Source organism: Drosophila virilis, chromosome 2 (assembly GCF_030788295.1).
Source record: "Drosophila virilis strain 15010-1051.87 chromosome 2, Dvir_AGI_RSII-ME, whole genome shotgun sequence".
Lineage (NCBI taxonomy): Eukaryota > Metazoa > Arthropoda > Insecta > Diptera > Drosophilidae > Drosophila > Drosophila virilis.
In genome coordinates this window covers 24,357,328-24,373,641 of record NC_091544.1, presented here as the reverse complement: position 1 = coordinate 24,373,641, position 16,314 = coordinate 24,357,328, and the positions used below count along the sequence as shown (strand labels likewise).

Genomic DNA, 16,314 nt, shown 5'->3' with positions numbered 1-16,314 from the left:
GAATTGTTGAGAAAGAATGCTTTGCATAAGTTATAATAAAAGGCCAGTTTATGGCGAGTCCTTAAGAATGTAAAGGGCACATACGGGCTAAAGTTGTGGAGCACCTAAAGTGCTCAAAAAGTTGTCTATATGGTTTTGCAGTAGGCGACGCATAAGTAATAATTTATTTTTTCAAAAAGGTTTTGTATAAATTTTAAGTACTAACAAAAAATACCGCATGAAAGAGCTGTGAAAGTGTTGCTGCTATTGCTTGTGTTTCTTACTGCCTTGCATGATAATTTTTGAAAAAATTACTGCGTGCGCGCCAAATTATACAATCAGCTGATTACCAGTCTGGCAACTCCATATTACTTGTCAGCAGTGATGCAAATTGCTGAATAGCTATCGATATTACTATCGATGCGAGTACTGGTATCGAAAGAAACGCTCACGAGCCCCACGAAAGAAGCAAAGCAGAGAAAAAACAAAAATCCCAATTCAATTGTGAAAAAATTTTACGCTCACGCTTAACTCGATGCTTTTGAGATAGAAAACAATAGTAAGCAGTGCGCCAGATCGAAGTGAGACTTAAAGAACCTAGTTTAGTGCAATCGATCTAAATCCTCGACGTTTACCTTTACCACTGTTGCCGCACCCCTCCCTCCAATCAAATATAATTTTGACGCACACCACAACGTACAATAACACTTGCACACGATTCTTTTCGCTTTTGCGAAATCTAAGACGAAGGCCAACGCCAGCCGATTAACCAAGCAGTCGAGCAAGCAACCAAAACACAACCCACAAAACACGACAACAACGACAACCATTAAAATAATAACAACAACAAAAATAACAAATGCGTGCGACGCTCAAAAGTTGATGTAGATTAAGTGAATCGCAAGCAACAGCAAACGCATTTTGCAAAGTCACGCCGCGTCAGCTATAGTTACAGCTTTGCCATGTCCATCCGGACGCAGGTGCTCGGCCTGGTGGACGTCATGATGCGTGTGCCGCCCATCATGGTCATCGATGAGATACTCAAAATTGGCATGGGCGTCCCCAGCCAGCTCAGTTCGGGTAAAGGTTACACCATGGAGACAACAACCTCAACAACAAAAGCTGCGCCGCAAGAAGCCAGCAACAGCACAGACACCTTAGCCAACATCAAAGCATTCTTTGGTATGGGCAGCGAAGATTCAGCCACCAGCTCTATCGGCAACCGCAGTCAAGATATACTGGAACACACCATAGAAAATGCATCCAAATCAGCGCAAGCCGGCGGAATGCTCAGCAGCAATTTCAACAGCCTAATGGACGAGCTGGCCAACGATAGCATGCTAGGCAATATACTTAATATAACGACGGTGAAGTTCGTCGTCTGTTTACTAGGTGAGTGAGCTAACTGGGGGCCATTTACCGCTACTGTGACTTGATTGTACTTTAAACCTTGTCCGGAATTTGCAGGTTTCTTATGCGCCGCTTGCATTTTCATGTTATGGACGCGGCATTTAGTGATGGTGTACATGTTTCTTACCTCGCTGGGACTCACATTTCTCTCCTACTGGTCCAATGTGAGCGCACTAGAGCTAATGGAGCAAAGTCCGAGCATACTGGAAGATTTATTGTCCTTGAATACGACCAGACTGCTGGATTCGGGCGGAATCGTCATGGCGCTAGCGCCACATATCATCGCCCAATGGTTCATGGGCATGCTCTTTGCCTATATACATTTAGGCCCTCGTTATGCGCTGCTCCAACGGTCCATGCCTATCATTTTTACTAGTCCAATTCTGCTTGCCATGTTGCCTCTTTCATCGAGCATAGTGGACAAACTGCCCGTGATCGCGGGTCTCACGCCCATCATACTGACTAAAATCACGCTTATGCTGAGTGCCATGGACGCTAGCAGAACGGTTTACAATGGTTACCAATATGCCGTGAATTTCGTATCCAACTTTGGACTTTCGGCTCTCATTGAGAACGAGTGGCAGCGTCTAAATGTGCCCAACGTCTTGCGTCTGTTTTGGATCATTAGGTATGTAGCTTAAAATTACACATCACACAAGCAATTTATAATTTTACTTGACCCATTAAAAATGGGTAAGAGGGGTATTATGTATTTGTCCAAATGTATGGAACAGGCAGAAGGAAGCATATCCAATCCTATAAATTATATAAATTCTTGATCACCATCAATAGCCGACTCGATCTAGCCATGTCCGTCCGTATGTGTGAACGCTGCCCAATACTATAAGCCATTTTTAATGCAATTAACTCTGAGAATATACAAATATTCCACAAGACCATAAGATCTACTATTGAATATTTCATGAAGATCGGTTAAGAAGCACAGTAGTTATTGAAGAAAGCGTGTTTTGGCCACGAGTTTTGGGTAACAAGCGCAAATTGCAAGAATTTCTGTGTAGATGTACACACACATTGTTTTCTGTGCTGCTATTTTAATCCGTTTTTTTCTCATTACGACTCAGTTATTGGTTGAGTAGTTGGGTAGATGCGGCGGCAAGTAATGCGGTTTGGTGAAAGTTCGAACCTGTCTGAGGGAACTATTTTTTTTAATTTGATTTTTATTACTACTTAAGCAAAGGAGCGGGTGGCGCGAGCTCCATTTGGTGTTGGGTTTTCTCTAGTCAGGAGCTCCCGACTATAACCTCTTACTTGTTTATTGTATATAAGGCAAATATACAGGCAAATTTACTGTCAAATCGTTATATTTGCTTCATTATATTTATATCAAAATATTACCGAATTTTTCGGGATGACTAAAAAATATTATTTAACACACTGGCTACGGTATAGTAGTTGTTATCTCACATCGTCACATCGTTTAATTAATATCTAAAACTGTTTTCCTGACTGAACTGACTGATTAACTGACGCACAGTCCAAACCGAAAGAGCTTGAAAGTGGAAATCATCATTGAAGCTACCTAAAAAAAAAATGTCATACATTTTTTCATAATCATCCGAACAGCCTCAAACTCATTTTGTAATATCTTTATCAAAATTATTATCAAAGTTGCATGTTACAGCTTTCTTTACTAACTAGGCATGGCATGCAATAATCTATGTCTTCAATAGGCGGGAGATAGTTAAAAAGTTGTCTAAAATTTGAAGCAAACGCTTGCCGCGATTTGGTCATGATATAAAATACAGTTAAAATATGTTAATTGATGAAAATGTTTTCAAAAGCATTAAACTGCATTTGAGTATATGTATATACTGAGCGTTTCTATGAATGCTATACATAAGATATAGTTGTGTTATGTTCGTGAGATTTTGCTCAGGATGTACCGAGAACGCGTTTGCGCAAAAACAAGACAGCGCGGATAAGCGGCTGATCGTGTAAACATGTACCTTATGAAGAGTCAGTCACATTTTGTTTCTTAGGTTATCAACAATCATAATAAAACAAACATTTCAGCCAAGTTCTCAAAATAATAACTCAATTGTTACCATTTTTTATGCTTTTTAATATCAGTGATTATTCTCATTAAAATCGTATCTACAGAATTATGCAGGGCGGCTATGCCTTGCTGACTGTCGAATCGGATGTGCCTTTGCAGCTGTTTCCGGCCATCGAGAAGCTGCTCGTTGATGGTTGTGAAACTTTGACCGCTGTGCTGGGCATGACTGGTGTCATCTCGATGATATGCCACTATATAGGACGCGGCTTTCAGTGGTATCTGCTGACCTATGACAATGACGAAGAGAAGTCGCTGGGCACAGTTTCGGCGGTGCTGTTTTACATATTAGCACTACAAACTGGCCTCACATCATTGGCGCCCGATAGGCGTTTTGTGCGCTTATGTCGCAATCTATGCCTTCTGGTCACAGCGCTACTGCACTTCCTTCACAACATTGTTTCACCCATATTGATGTCGTTGAGCGCGGCGCGGAATCCTTCACGTAAGCGTCACGTGCGCGCTTTATCTGTTTGCGCCTTTCTCATATTAATGCCAGTCGGGCTGCTTTACTACTTGTGGGCGCAGCATTCGCCCTCTACTTGGCTGCTGGCGGTGACTGCCTTCTCCGTGGAGGTCATTATCAAGGTTGGTCATTATCAATGTGTTACATTCAACCGACATATTCCTAAGACTAATATGCTCTGTATGACAGGTGCTCGTTTCGCTGGCCACATATACGCTCTTTTTACTAGACGCCCGTCGCCAGTTCTTTTGGGAAAAACTAGATGACTATCTATACTATGTGCGTGCCTTCGGCAATGCCGTAGAGTTCTGTTTTGGCATCTTGCTATTTGTTAATGGTGCCTGGATCTTGGTCTTTGAATCGGGTAAGTGTTCTTTAGTGTTGGCCTCGTCGTCAAATTACATCAACACATCAGTGACATAAAGCATTCAAATTAATATTTGCGTAAATCTCGAATCATTATATAAGTTCATCTTGTGAGTTGTGCGTGCTCCTGTCCAGCTTTTTTGTTCCGTGTGCATGTAATTTTATTATTTGGTTGATTTTGTGTATCGATGACTATAACTTGATAGCCCAAAATGCTACAGGCGGCGCCATTAGGGCGATCATGATGTGCATTCATGCCTACTTCAATATCTGGTGCGAGGCACGCGCTGGCTGGTCGGTGTTCATGAAGAGGCGCTCTGCGGTCCACAAGATATCAGCATTGCCGGAAGCGACTCCTGCTCAGCTGCAGGCCTTTGATGATGTATGCGCCATCTGTTATCAGGTGAGTTCATCAGTTTTGATAATCTTTTTCTTTTAATATATAATAAGCTTTCGTACACATTTAATTATTTTCAGGAAATGTACTCGGCTAAGATAACGCGATGCCGTCACTTTTTCCATGGAGTTTGCCTGCGCAAGTGGCTCTATGTACAGGATCGCTGTCCGCTGTGTCACGAAATAATGATGTACACTGACAAAGCTGAGGAGAACGCACAAGATGCCGATCCAGCAGCTCCAGCTCAAGCTGAACAGCCTATTCGTATATATCCAAGAGAAGTAAGTAGAAATTTCTTAGTGGCGCGAGCTGCATTTGGTGTTTGAATAAGAGGGTTTGGGGTATCTCCTTGACGGAAGCTCCCGACTGGAGCCTCTATATTTTTGAATTTTGTATAATTGTTTACAAGCTTATAATATTTTGGCTTGTTCACAGGACGCAAACAATGCTGGAGTGCCGCGCCGCTCACCCGAACGCGGTGCAGAAGCAGCTCCAGAAGAGGGCGTAGCACCGGTCAATGCTGCCGCTGCCTTGGCCAATATTGATAATGCTATAGCCAATTTGGCGAGCGAGGCGGCCGCAATTGCAGCAGAGACCCGAGCCGCTGTAGCCAGCAGTGCAAGCAGTAGCAGCAGCAACAGTAATGCGAGCTATATCACAGCGTCGGCTCAACCGCCTCCATCGACGGCAAATTCGGCGGCCGCTGTTGCTACCGCTGCGGCCAGCAATACGACGCACATATTTCGGTTGTCACAGGAACAGCAATGAATTGTACCGCTATATTTAATCTTAATCAAACCAGATGTAAACTGTTCTATGTGTTAGTGTACTTATGTAAAAATGCGAAACTCCTAAGCAAAATTATTATCTGCCTATTCGAACGTTTCGGGAGACCCATTCCTATAAACGCCAATACCTGATTCATTCATGTGCACGCACTCCCCAACTCACATTCATACGTATTCATATACACGCAGACATCCAAAAGCACGTTCAGTTGTTTGGCTTCGATTCCACACTAAATTAAATTATATCATGCATATAAGTACATACCTAACTATATATGTGAGGGCGCTGAACGAAACGTGAATTCAATCAGAGATCTTTGTACATTAAGCTTACGGTAAAAAGTTGACCCAAAAATGTTGAAAAAGGTTAGTTTTAAGTTTACAGTGAAATGGTGTTACAAAACAACAACAAAAAAAACCATTAGCAGAAAAATAAATGCGGTGAAGTCTGAAAATGATTTAATCAAGTACCAAGTAAAAAAACAAACAAAACTAGTTAACAAATCGCAAGATAATTTTGTAATTTACAAGAAATTAAAATTAGCAAATCTTACACTCTTACTTATTAATATATATAATTTAATTAAATGAAGAAAAAAATGAGAAGAAAATACAGTACAATATGGAAGCAATAAGCGATTGCGTCGGATTTTGACTAGACAACAATATTTGTAAAAGTTTTGGCCTGGCCTACGAATCTAGCCACTGGATTCATAGTTTATTTAAACATCTTACATTTTGTTTACTTTTATTTTATTTTTTTTTTTTGAGAAAGCAACGCAATTCAAAAAGTGGCTTATTGGATGAAAACTTCTAAGGCAGCTTATGTATAAAAGTCAGCGATTTGTATCAAATTTGTATATAGAACAGATGCATATGTAACATGTCAAGTATTTTGTATTGCAGCATGCTATCTAAAATACAGATTGCCTTAAACCAAACAAATTTTGTCTTAACTGTGCGTTCTAAACATATGCGCACCTATTGTTTTTTGGGATATTTGCTCGCTCTCTGTTCCAGTTCCGTATGGAATATAAGGATACAACAACAGTTTAACGTAAAACATTTATTTCGATGCGCCACTCGCTATTTAGTTGAAAACCAAGTCGTTATAATTGCGCAACAAGTGATATGGCGAGACACGACAGCAAGTGGTGGTGCGCACCACCGTGATACGGTCGGCGCGTTCAAAGTTGGCCTTCACTGTTTCATAATAACGACCATCGCTGTAAAGGCATTCGGAAGCAAGATTCTTGAAAACATATAAGGCAGAAATTTAAAGCTAACCTTAAAACCATGCAGCGCAGCTTTAGGCACTTAACGCGCAATATATCAATAGCCTTTTGGCTTTTGTCGGAGAAACGCAAGTTGTCCGGGTCCCAACGCAGCTCCAGACGCTCCAAATTTCCACAGTTGGATGCAATGGTGTCCATCAGCTGATCCACGTGTATATTGACGCCCAGTTTCTCAGCCGTGCCCATAACTATTATTCTGTACGGCAGTCAATTAGTCATCTACTGATCATATGCACCGCCTCTGCTTCGCTCTACTTACTTGCAGTTACCCAACATGGGCAGTATGCTCATCCAGAGCTGATCTGTAATGTGCGGCATGCCAGATAGGCAGCACGCGCTCAGCTGATGGCCATGGCGCTGCAGAAACTTTAGCATGCCTTCGTCTGTTATGTTATCCGAGGAGTCCAAGTCCAAGGAGTTGAGGGATCTGCACGAGTAGATGAGAGTCATAAGGATAAGCAATTATAGGTATTGTTGTATTATATGTGAACCTGGTGTTGCCTTGTTCCATCCACTGCTTCAACACGGTATCATTGAATCCATTGATTTGGCCGGCAGATAGGAACTTAAGATTGGGTATACGCGTTAACATGTCTACCAGGCACTCGCTAGTCAAATCGGTAGCCGTAATGTCCAGCTCTTGTAGCGCGCACTTATCCCATTCCACCTGCATGACAAACTCTGATTTTAAGCTCGTGCCATTCATGAGCAGGCAGGTCAATCGCTTCGAGCGCTGCACCAACGTCTTCAACGTGGATCCTGTGACCTTATTGCAAAAGTTAACAGCCAGGCACTCAAGCTGTATGCAATTGGAGCTGAAGGCATCAATGTGCGAGTCGTCTATAAAATTAATGCCATACAAATTGATGACGCGCAAATTGGGCGTGGCCGATTTGAGTCTGTGCACATTAATGACTTCGTAAATTTCCTCCTCCTCCTCCTCGCACTTTTCATAGGTGCCAACCAAGTGTAGCACCTCCAGACCATTGATAAAATTGTAAATCTTACGCATGAAGCCCTCCATGAAGATCACCTCGGACAAGCAAATGCACATGTAGCGCAGTTTAGTGGGAAACGCCTGCATCTCGCTGAAGTCATGCAATTGCATAGCTGGAGGGACAAAGAAGAGAATATATAAGCTACCATTCGAGTGGCGAGTCTAATCATTTACCTGTGGAGAAGTCCAGCAGCATGTGCGTTAGATTTGGACACTTAGCCGACAGCTCGTGCAGCACCGTGTGCGTGATAAGCTCAATCGGCAGCTCGATGTAGCGCAGCGTCGGTCCAAATCTTACCGAAATTAGAGAGAGCAGCATCTCCAGAGAGCCGACGTGCAGCCCTGAAACCTCCGGTCGCAGCGATACATTCTTCCACAAGCGCGTATCGTAGGCGATCTTACGCCAGCGACGACAGATGCGGGCCAGCCGACAAATCTCCCGATGCGACAGATATGAAAATATGTGCAACAGCACCTTGTCGGGCAGTTTTTCAATCGTCTGCAAGAGAGATGATCATATATATATATATATGTATGTATTTATTAAGCTGATACTGATCAATACACATCAGTCAGCCCGTGGGCTCCTGAATGAAGTAAATACCGTGTCGGCGAAGGGACTACGCATGGTGCCATCGGATAGATACACCTGCGAGGCCTCTACGGCCAGCTGACCCCAAATATCGGTAGAAATATCCATTGTTCTGTATAGTATCGAAAGTATACTATATGCTTTGCTTATATAAAAGAAATATCAGTGCGAGAGATACGCGCGTTGCCGAGCACCTTCAACGTCTGTCTAAATTAGCTGTGGCTACTTGGCGCTACTGTGAGGAATCTCCAAAAAGCCCACTAACATTTGACACACTCGCAGGCAGGCTGGCAGCAAGCTAAAGAGAAAAGCCACCGAGGAGATCCTATTTATAGATGAGCGCTAGTAATGTTTAGAGCAGCCAAAACAACAAAATGCCAAGAATTTCTAGAGCATGTCGTTGCTTTTTGGTGGTCAGAAGAGCGAAAAACTCTGGGCCTGCCGAACAGCTGTTGGGTTGGCCAGTATATATGCCTGGGTCTATACACTCACAACATGTGTACAACCTGAATATATCGTATATTGTATACTAGCTATATGCATCGCATTCTACGCAATCATTTTCATTTTTGTTTTGCTTACTGCATGTTATTTGGGAGGGAGAAAGGTTTACTCGGCGGTACTCACCAGACGCGTCTTGACCACCGCATTGAGATCATCTCGTCCAATGGCCTGGGATGAGGTTTGCGCTGCCAAAACGTTCCAATTATCCATAATGCTTTTTCAATATTTAAATTACTTGGGTGCTATCTGGTTGTTGCGGGACTTGCGCTCTAAGATCTATTGTCTGTACAGAATGTAGTATGTATAGTGAAGCGCCGGTTTGTGTCGGTGTATTTACTGTTTCTATAAGTAGCCAAGGAATTCATTCATCAATTGTATTTATTATGCAAATATTTCATAAGGACTCGATTATTTTCAAAGCTAAGGTATGAGCAATGCTACATGTCTTACTTTCAATTTATGAAATTTGACTTATTTATGGGTCCATCGGGCTCTGCCCGAAACATTTCTCAAATGCCTTTGCAATAGTATTTTGCAATGGAATACTAGAGAAAAAAGATTCATGCAACTCAGTTCTTAAGTAGACTCTTCCAAAAACACGACTTATTGTGCCCAATCGATCAGTCTGTCAGCCAGAAAGTCTTATATTTATAGATTAATTGGATGAATATATTCAGCTAAATAATTCTAGTTTTTATTTTGTAATAATAACTAGATACAAAGAAAAAGAAATCAATTCTATCCTTAGACAAAAATTCTGTTTTCACAATTCTTTAAACTATATGCTATTTCAATATGGGGAAATCGAATTTATATAAATAAAATATTTAATTTGACTTTAGTATAATTTCCTAAGCTTTAATTTAATCTGTAAATTATTAAAAATATGTTATTGTTGAGTATATTCCCCGGTTCTTATACGTATGACTAATTTTACAAGAAGGAAATTTGTTTTTACTAAAAAATATTTATATTTCCTATTGAATGTGGTTTAAAATAACCCTTCATTATCTTCAACTTGGAACGCTCAAACATAGCTTTGAATATAAAAGGGCTATTAACAGGGAAAATTGTAATCATTTACAAGAAGTTATCATTCATAAACACATACAAATGATACCAGTTTCCGGTAGACACACAGAGTCTTTTTATCTTGCAATATAATATAATATTATTTACATAAGATGTTTTTGACTTATTTAAAAAGGGCCCAACTAATGCTAAGATTTTGCTATGACTATCTAAGGGGTTCCAAATTGCAAACATATTTACCCATTTCGTATTAAATATGTTAGTGGTCGTTTTAGTAGAATCTAAAAATGAAACTTTAAGACATATGTAAATTAAACTGAAAGTTTAGATCAAATTCAAGTTTATTGCACTCGCCACATGCCACAGCAATGACATCATTGTCAATGCATTGTTGTGTACAATAAGAATGATGTTCTGTCTTATGTATTACGAAAGTTATGCACAAATTTTGTATAATTTGATCATGTTCTGGGAAAACCAGACAAGATACATACATAGATATGTATGTTATACCTTTTGGGCTATTTATAGGCAATTGTTGGTCTGCAATGAAAATTTCTAGAGGCTGCAATTTTGCAATTTCATGCAATTTCGTAACGCCCACAATTATAAGCACTTTTTATTGGTTAAGTGGCACTTTTGTTTTCACTTTGCCTTCAGCATAATAAACTATTTATTAGTTAGTCAATACTTTGACAAATACTTTTTGTATTTGGTTTTATTTGTCCGTTTGGCGTTTGCACTCAAAATTATACGCGTAGTTGAGAGTTCCACAGTGCTCATGCAACTGAGATCAGGCGTCCGCGAAAAATGGTTTTAGCCAAATTGTACATGGCCCGGTAATGGCGGCCAGCCAGTACGTAGCAGGATGAAGCAGCATGGGACGGGTCGCTTTTGTTGCGCGCGTCATTTGTTGTACCCGGCAGATGCTTGGCAGGCATGCTAAGTGATGGCGCCTGGCCAAAAAGCAGGCGTCTTAGTTGTTTTCATACACCTTTCATTCATATTGTGCACATATGTACACACTTATTATTACACGGTCTTGTTGGAAGTCGCGTCGATTCAAATAGTAACGAACAGAGCTGCCAAGTTGTTTTTTTACACACATGCTCACTGGTTAAGCGTGCGTCAGCTGCCACACACATACACAGCCGTTGCCGCTATCTGGCGCTCTTCCTGTTCTTAGCTCTCGCTCGCTCTCCTCTTTTTTCCAGAGCCAGAGCGCTCGCTCCGATCAGAGTCAAGACAAGACGATTCAGTCGTTTTTCTGCTGCGCGCGCAGACGGTCACTCGCACGCAGAACGTACAGTGTCATTGGACGTAGGTGTGTCAGCTTAGTGCGCTTGTGTAAGTGTATGTGTCAGCGGACAGACTTCTCCCAAAGGCTAGTTGCCGTTTTGCTGATGTTTTTTAGTTGTGCATTTTGCTTAAATATTTTTTCATAAATGAAAATAAACAATTTATTATTTATAAGATCTTATGCGACTGCAACGGCTCACAAAATGTTTGTTTATTTTGGGTACAGTGCAGCAAATGCAGTCGTGCGTGTGTGCGTGTGTGTGACGCCCCAAGAGCGCGTGAGAGGGAGTGTGAGAGCGTACAAGAAAACCTGCGCAGGTGTCCGCCGAAAAATGACGCCGACGTCGTTGCGGGCAGCGCAGTTCGCCCAAAGACAAACAAGTGCATAAACAATTTCAAAAAAATTACCTAAAGTGTGCCTCAATTGAAACAGCTATTAATTAATTAACATACAATTTTATGCAGCCCACCCAAAAAGTCGCCCATCCATCAGAAAGATGTCATATAGCGCGGAGCGTGCGCTTTCCTTTTTCTATCCCTTCATCATTGTGTCTTCGCTGATCTGCTGCATCACCTCGGCAGTAGCCTGGACACATTGGCGCTATGTGCTTAACGCCTGCCCGGACACCAACTGCGGCTGTGTGTTGCACGGCCGCACCACCTACAACAGCTTCGAGGGCGGCAACATAGCTTATTGCCACTATGCCACCTATGGACTTATTCTACCGCTGATCTTTGCCGTGGTGCTGGGCGTCTATCATGGCTACCGCATGTGCATTGGCAAGGGTAAACGGAAGGCTGGCACCACAACCATTAGACAGCGGTAAGTGCTGCCCAATTCTAATTCAGACGGGGGTCATGTGGGTTAATCGGCGGCAGCAGCAACTTGCGACACTCGCAAGACTGGCCTAATTAAGCCTTATGCTAATGGAAGACCCAAATGAGAGATGACTGAACCAACTGCGAGACTACACCAATTCAATTGAAAACTTGCAATTACTCACCCGCTGTGTTGTTTCCGTTCTCTCAATCTATCTTGCAGCTCTGGTGACATGGTCGTGGTGACCACCGAGTCCGAACTGACACCCGACAGCCTCTCGCCCTACTACTGTAAGTAGAAGCTCCAGGTTACCAACGATCGCCGTAATTATATTATTGTCTTTGCCAGGGTTACCTGCCACGGTTATATCGGTCATTATGGCCGTTTACCAGCTGATCTATGCTGCCATTTTTACCGATGGCTTTGAGGTCACCTGCAAACAGTATCGCGAGTCCTTGCTCAAGGAAATCCAAGGCGTTGGCAATATTGTGCCCGTAATCAAGGCACGTTTGTCCTGCGCAGCTGTTTTTGACTTTATGGACTATCTGGTGGAGAGCATTTCATATGAGCGTCGTCGTTATGGACGCATCAATACCGCTGCTTGCTTGTACTTTACCCTCGTCCTCGCCTGGTTTGCGCTCTTTGCCTGGATTGCCATATGCGTTATCAATATTGTTAACTTACGCCGCACCCGTGCCGCTCGAGTCTAAAATGCGAACAAAATGAAAACGAAACAAATGTATTCCACTGCACATTCACCTTATCATTAATCATAGACAGCACAATACACGCCACTTATTTTTAAGTTCTTAAATAATAACGTCCACGGCATATTTTGCGCCTTTTACAAGTTGTACAAATAAATGTATGAACAATTTACATTTAAATATTTTTCGATTGTATTCAATATATCGCGCCATGATGGTCGATAAATTTGCTAAAGTAACCGTGTACTCAACAAACAAAGAAATCTTCAGATTCTAATGCGTGGAATTATTTTTACCGATTATTTTTACCAAAGACTGTTAATTGAATTGCACCGCCGAGCCGAACTTTTTTTTGGTCACATATAAATAACGTATTCTTCCACTTATAATTATTTCATTAAAACACCTAAACAGTTTCTCTTATCGATAGTCGGTAGCACTGCCTCCATCTGCAAAACATCGATAACATTTACATTAAAGTTGTCTTCGATTTTACTGCTGACGTGCCGCAACCGAATTTGTTTACGCATTAGAAGTGCAAAATTCAGAAATCTCAACATGTTTGATATACAGACACACATGGTAAACGGCACAGTTTCTAAACTGCTACGAAAACAGTAACTGAACTTTTAGATCTTTCTCAGGACTTTGTTGGCCAGGCAAAAGCTGAACGCTGGTCCCGTTTAATCATAACATTATTTGGAGTTATTGGTCTTATATATGGCGCGTTTATGCAGCAGTTTTCTCAAACTGTTTACGTGCTGGGTGCTGGGTTCCTGTTATCTTCACTGGTAAGTGGATCCTCAAATCACAGCTAAAGCGTAATTCGAGCTCTCTTATGCCTCACCTAGATTACCATCCCACCGTGGCCGTTCTATCGCAACAATCCTCTAAAATGGCAGAAACCGGTGAATACCGAGCAGAAACAGCAGCCTGGCGATTCCAGCGATGAGGGCAAGAAGAAAAAGAAATAGTTGAAGATATTAAAATGAAACTAACTTCAAGTAATTATTACTCTTTTTAATAAATAATAACACCTCATTTTGCTTAAATTGGACGACGGTACGATATCAGATCGTTGTGGTCGTAGTACTTGTGTATGAGATCATACATATTTGCAAAGAAGAACAGTAGATTGTCGTACTGTCCATTATATGGTGATTCGCGTTGCACGCAGCCCGTAGGCGCCGCCAGCGTGAGAGGCGCTGCTAGCTGATGAAAGCCTTCTGTAATCTCCAGATTGTCCAGGCCTCGGTATGCTGCATTAAGGCCCCATGCGTTCACGTGCATCTCTAATAGAAACTGATGTATCGCCTCGATGGTGGCTAGATACCAACGGGGACTGCCTCGCTGATGTCGCCAGAACTGTGACAAGCGATTCTGGAGAACCACAGTACGTAGGCCGCGAACGCGCTCGTCTGCGTAGATGCTACGACTCTGATTCCAGGTGCTGTCAATGAATACAGCCCGTCGTACTGGCAGGTTTCCGTATGTGTAGCATTTGGAGCTTTGTTCCGATTCTGATTCTCCAACAACCTCATCCATACGTCGCCGCAACATTGTGCCCATGTGATGGCCCTTGGGCAGGCCATAATTGTCATCAATTTTCAAATGGACATTTCGTTGAAATAGCTGCGGCACAGTGAGACTCGTAGCACTTGGGAAGATGAGCACCACACCATCCTCCTGCCTGTAGTCGGGTATATCTGGATATGTGTGGATTTGCACATTATCCGGCGCGAGCACTGCCGCATGCACCGCCGTGCTTTTGCCATCAATCTCCTTCTTGTGCTTGATTATGTCTATTTGGAGGGGCAGCTCTACTCGTGGCAATAACCTGCCCAGTTCACCCACTGGTATGTGGCAATTGTAGCAGAAAAATTTCCGAGACCGATTGCAGTGCCGGCAACTGTGACGGCCCTCAATTGTGTCCAGCACTGAGTGATCCGCTATGCGCATGTTGACAAACGGATACTTGCGCGGGTGCCCCTTTGCCGCGACGGGATGTGTCATCGTCGGGGTCAAGCCGGCTTATTAAAATAAGTTTAAAAGAGTGAAAAAGTTAATTTTTTACAAGCTCACACAAATGCATTGGCGTTGCCGTATATTTTAGTGGATGCTGATGCTTACATATGAGTTTATCTTTTTGGTTAAGTCTGGCAACACCTACAGTGTTGCAAAATGATAAAAAATGCGCTCCCTTCGAACAAAAAGGGCAATAACGTGTTTTTAAAAATTTAATTTCTCTAAAAAGCCAAAAAGCTGTCGGAATTCTAATCACAATTCTATTTCCCACCAATGCTGAACGTTATTGAATAAAATAAATGATGACGATATTCGATAAAAGGAATTAATTCTCATGGAAAATAAAAAAATATAAAAATGGCTGTAAGCCCCAAAAGAATTTCAAATATGATTATCATAATTTTTACTCTTTGTGCATAACTCATTTGTTTTAATATGAACTTTTTTTTTTTTAAATAAAAGTAAACTAAACAAATTTAGCGCAACGTATAAAGCCATCACTGCTTGCAATATACACATAATTATCGGCGCCACAACAAATGTAATTCACACAACTGCCCACATCCACTTCGCCCAGTGCACGTGGCTGATTTGCCGCCAAATCTGTCCAGCCTTTCACTTTGTTGTCGTAGCCACCGGAATACAAGTACTCATCAGTGCCGCATATACTATTCACAATCATTTCATGACAGTTCTGCGATCAAGATGACAATAGTGACTTACAAAATGGTTAAGTAAAATGCTATCCACTCACCGGCAACCGCCAAATGTGGGAGAACTTGTGTTGTGGCAGATTATTTATCAGCTGCAGGCCCATGCCCGTGCGATCGGGAAATGCCAGATAGCTCCTTTTGCCGTCGATCAATGGACCGAGCAGTGTTAAAGGTGATTTACCTGGAATAACAGTCTTGTTGCTATATTTGCCGGACTTGCCTTCCACAATTATTGAAATGACCACGTCCAAGTCGCGCACTGTGTAGATGAGCTGCTGTTCCCCGGCAAGTGATTTGACCTCCTCCACTAAATTGTACTTGAAGAGCATGCGATCGTTACTCCACGTGGTAACCACGCCTTTATCATCGCCCGTATAGAGCACAGCGCCATTACAGTACATGGCCTGAATGGCGTCGTCACAGCGGAACAACTCCTGCACGGAAGCATCCTCATACGGCGGCAGCATGTACTTAACCTGGCCATCGCAGCTGCTCGAATACAGCTTTCCATTCTCATTCACGGCCATGCAATAAATGTACGCATCATGGGCGGTCACCGTGCGCAGCAGTTGCAGCGATTCCGACCAAATCTGTAAGGGAAGCCCGATCTCAGGTAAGCGGATAAATGACTAAACTTAACTGTTGCCCCATAATACCCACACGTATTTTACCATCGGCACCTCCAGAGAACAGCTGGTTGTTGAAATACACCACACAAGTGGCGTCCCCCTCGTGTGGCTCCGTCGACGTGTGTTCGATGCGCGCGTTAAGCATCTGGTGAGCGATTCAAGACAAAACTGGCCCATAGCAGAGTTCGCCACGAATAACCGCAACCAAGTACATAGCATAT

At 42.3% G+C, this 16,314-nt stretch overlaps 6 protein-coding genes across 12 annotated transcripts; 3 read left to right on the top strand and 3 right to left on the bottom strand.

Annotated features, from left to right (window-relative positions):
* Window positions 1–204: 204 nt before the first annotated feature.
* On the top strand, window positions 205–5,955 carry Trc8 (TRC8 ring finger protein). 2 transcript variants are annotated; one of them, XM_015170451.3, is made up of 7 exons: window positions 205–1,371; window positions 1,447–2,017; window positions 3,511–4,051; window positions 4,119–4,293; window positions 4,502–4,698; window positions 4,773–4,973; window positions 5,128–5,955. In XM_015170451.3, exons 1-7 carry the CDS (start codon window positions 942–944, stop codon window positions 5,458–5,460), a joined length of 2,448 nt encoding a protein of 815 aa, XP_015025937.1. In that variant the 5' UTR covers window positions 205–941; the 3' UTR covers window positions 5,461–5,955. The 2 variants fall into 2 exon arrangements, with proteins under 2 accessions (XP_015025937.1, XP_002055833.1); XM_002055797.4 differs by having other exon boundaries at window positions 206–1,371; window positions 4,517–4,698.
* Window positions 5,956–6,186: 231 nt separating this feature from the next.
* On the bottom strand, window positions 6,187–12,295 carry FipoQ (F-box/LRR-repeat protein FipoQ). Of its 4 annotated transcripts, none has more exons than XM_032433065.2 (7): window positions 12,204–12,295; window positions 8,992–9,210; window positions 7,947–8,271; window positions 7,267–7,885; window positions 7,035–7,202; window positions 6,768–6,971; window positions 6,187–6,706 (listed from the first exon to the last, which is right to left on the bottom strand). In XM_032433065.2, the coding sequence occupies exons 2-7, from the start codon at window positions 9,076–9,078 to the stop codon at window positions 6,571–6,573; spliced, it is 1,539 nt and encodes a 512-aa protein (XP_032288956.1). In that variant the 5' UTR covers window positions 9,079–9,210; window positions 12,204–12,295; the 3' UTR covers window positions 6,187–6,570. The 4 variants fall into 4 exon arrangements, with proteins under 4 accessions (XP_032288956.1, XP_015025973.1, XP_002055832.2 ...); XM_015170487.3 differs by lacking the exon at window positions 12,204–12,295 and adding an exon at window positions 10,414–10,732; XM_002055796.4 differs by lacking the exon at window positions 12,204–12,295 and adding an exon at window positions 10,141–10,159 and having other exon boundaries at window positions 8,992–9,053.
* LOC6632720 (uncharacterized) lies at window positions 11,130–12,906 on the top strand. 3 transcript variants are annotated; one of them, XM_015170452.3, is made up of 4 exons: window positions 11,130–11,247; window positions 11,665–12,022; window positions 12,242–12,309; window positions 12,368–12,906. In XM_015170452.3, the coding sequence occupies exons 2-4, from the start codon at window positions 11,697–11,699 to the stop codon at window positions 12,727–12,729; spliced, it is 756 nt and encodes a 251-aa protein (XP_015025938.1). In that variant the 5' UTR covers window positions 11,130–11,247; window positions 11,665–11,696; the 3' UTR covers window positions 12,730–12,906. The 3 variants fall into 3 exon arrangements, with proteins under 3 accessions (XP_015025938.1, XP_002055831.1, XP_015025939.2); XM_002055795.3 differs by having other exon boundaries at window positions 11,157–11,253; XM_015170453.3 differs by having other exon boundaries at window positions 11,164–11,224.
* Window positions 12,907–13,151: 245 nt separating this feature from the next.
* Spase12 (Signal peptidase complex subunit Spase12) lies at window positions 13,152–13,767 on the top strand. Its single transcript, XM_002055794.4, has 3 exons — window positions 13,152–13,308; window positions 13,371–13,517; window positions 13,578–13,767. Exons 1-3 carry the CDS (start codon window positions 13,285–13,287, stop codon window positions 13,698–13,700), a joined length of 294 nt encoding a protein of 97 aa, XP_002055830.1. The 5' UTR covers window positions 13,152–13,284; the 3' UTR covers window positions 13,701–13,767.
* On the bottom strand, window positions 13,732–14,971 carry LOC6632706 (tRNA-uridine aminocarboxypropyltransferase 1). The gene is made up of 2 exons (XM_002055793.4): window positions 14,857–14,971; window positions 13,732–14,756 (listed from the first exon to the last, which is right to left on the bottom strand). Exon 2 carries the CDS (start codon window positions 14,737–14,739, stop codon window positions 13,774–13,776), a length of 966 nt encoding a protein of 321 aa, XP_002055829.1. The 5' UTR covers window positions 14,740–14,756; window positions 14,857–14,971; the 3' UTR covers window positions 13,732–13,773.
* A 166-nt stretch (window positions 14,972–15,137) lies between these two features.
* Window positions 15,138–16,273, bottom strand: LOC6632549 (F-box/WD repeat-containing protein 11). The gene is made up of 3 exons (XM_002055792.4): window positions 16,125–16,273; window positions 15,506–16,054; window positions 15,138–15,445 (listed from the first exon to the last, which is right to left on the bottom strand). Exons 1-3 carry the CDS (start codon window positions 16,236–16,238, stop codon window positions 15,218–15,220), a joined length of 891 nt encoding a protein of 296 aa, XP_002055828.1. The 5' UTR covers window positions 16,239–16,273; the 3' UTR covers window positions 15,138–15,217.
* Window positions 16,274–16,314: the final 41 nt, after the last annotated feature.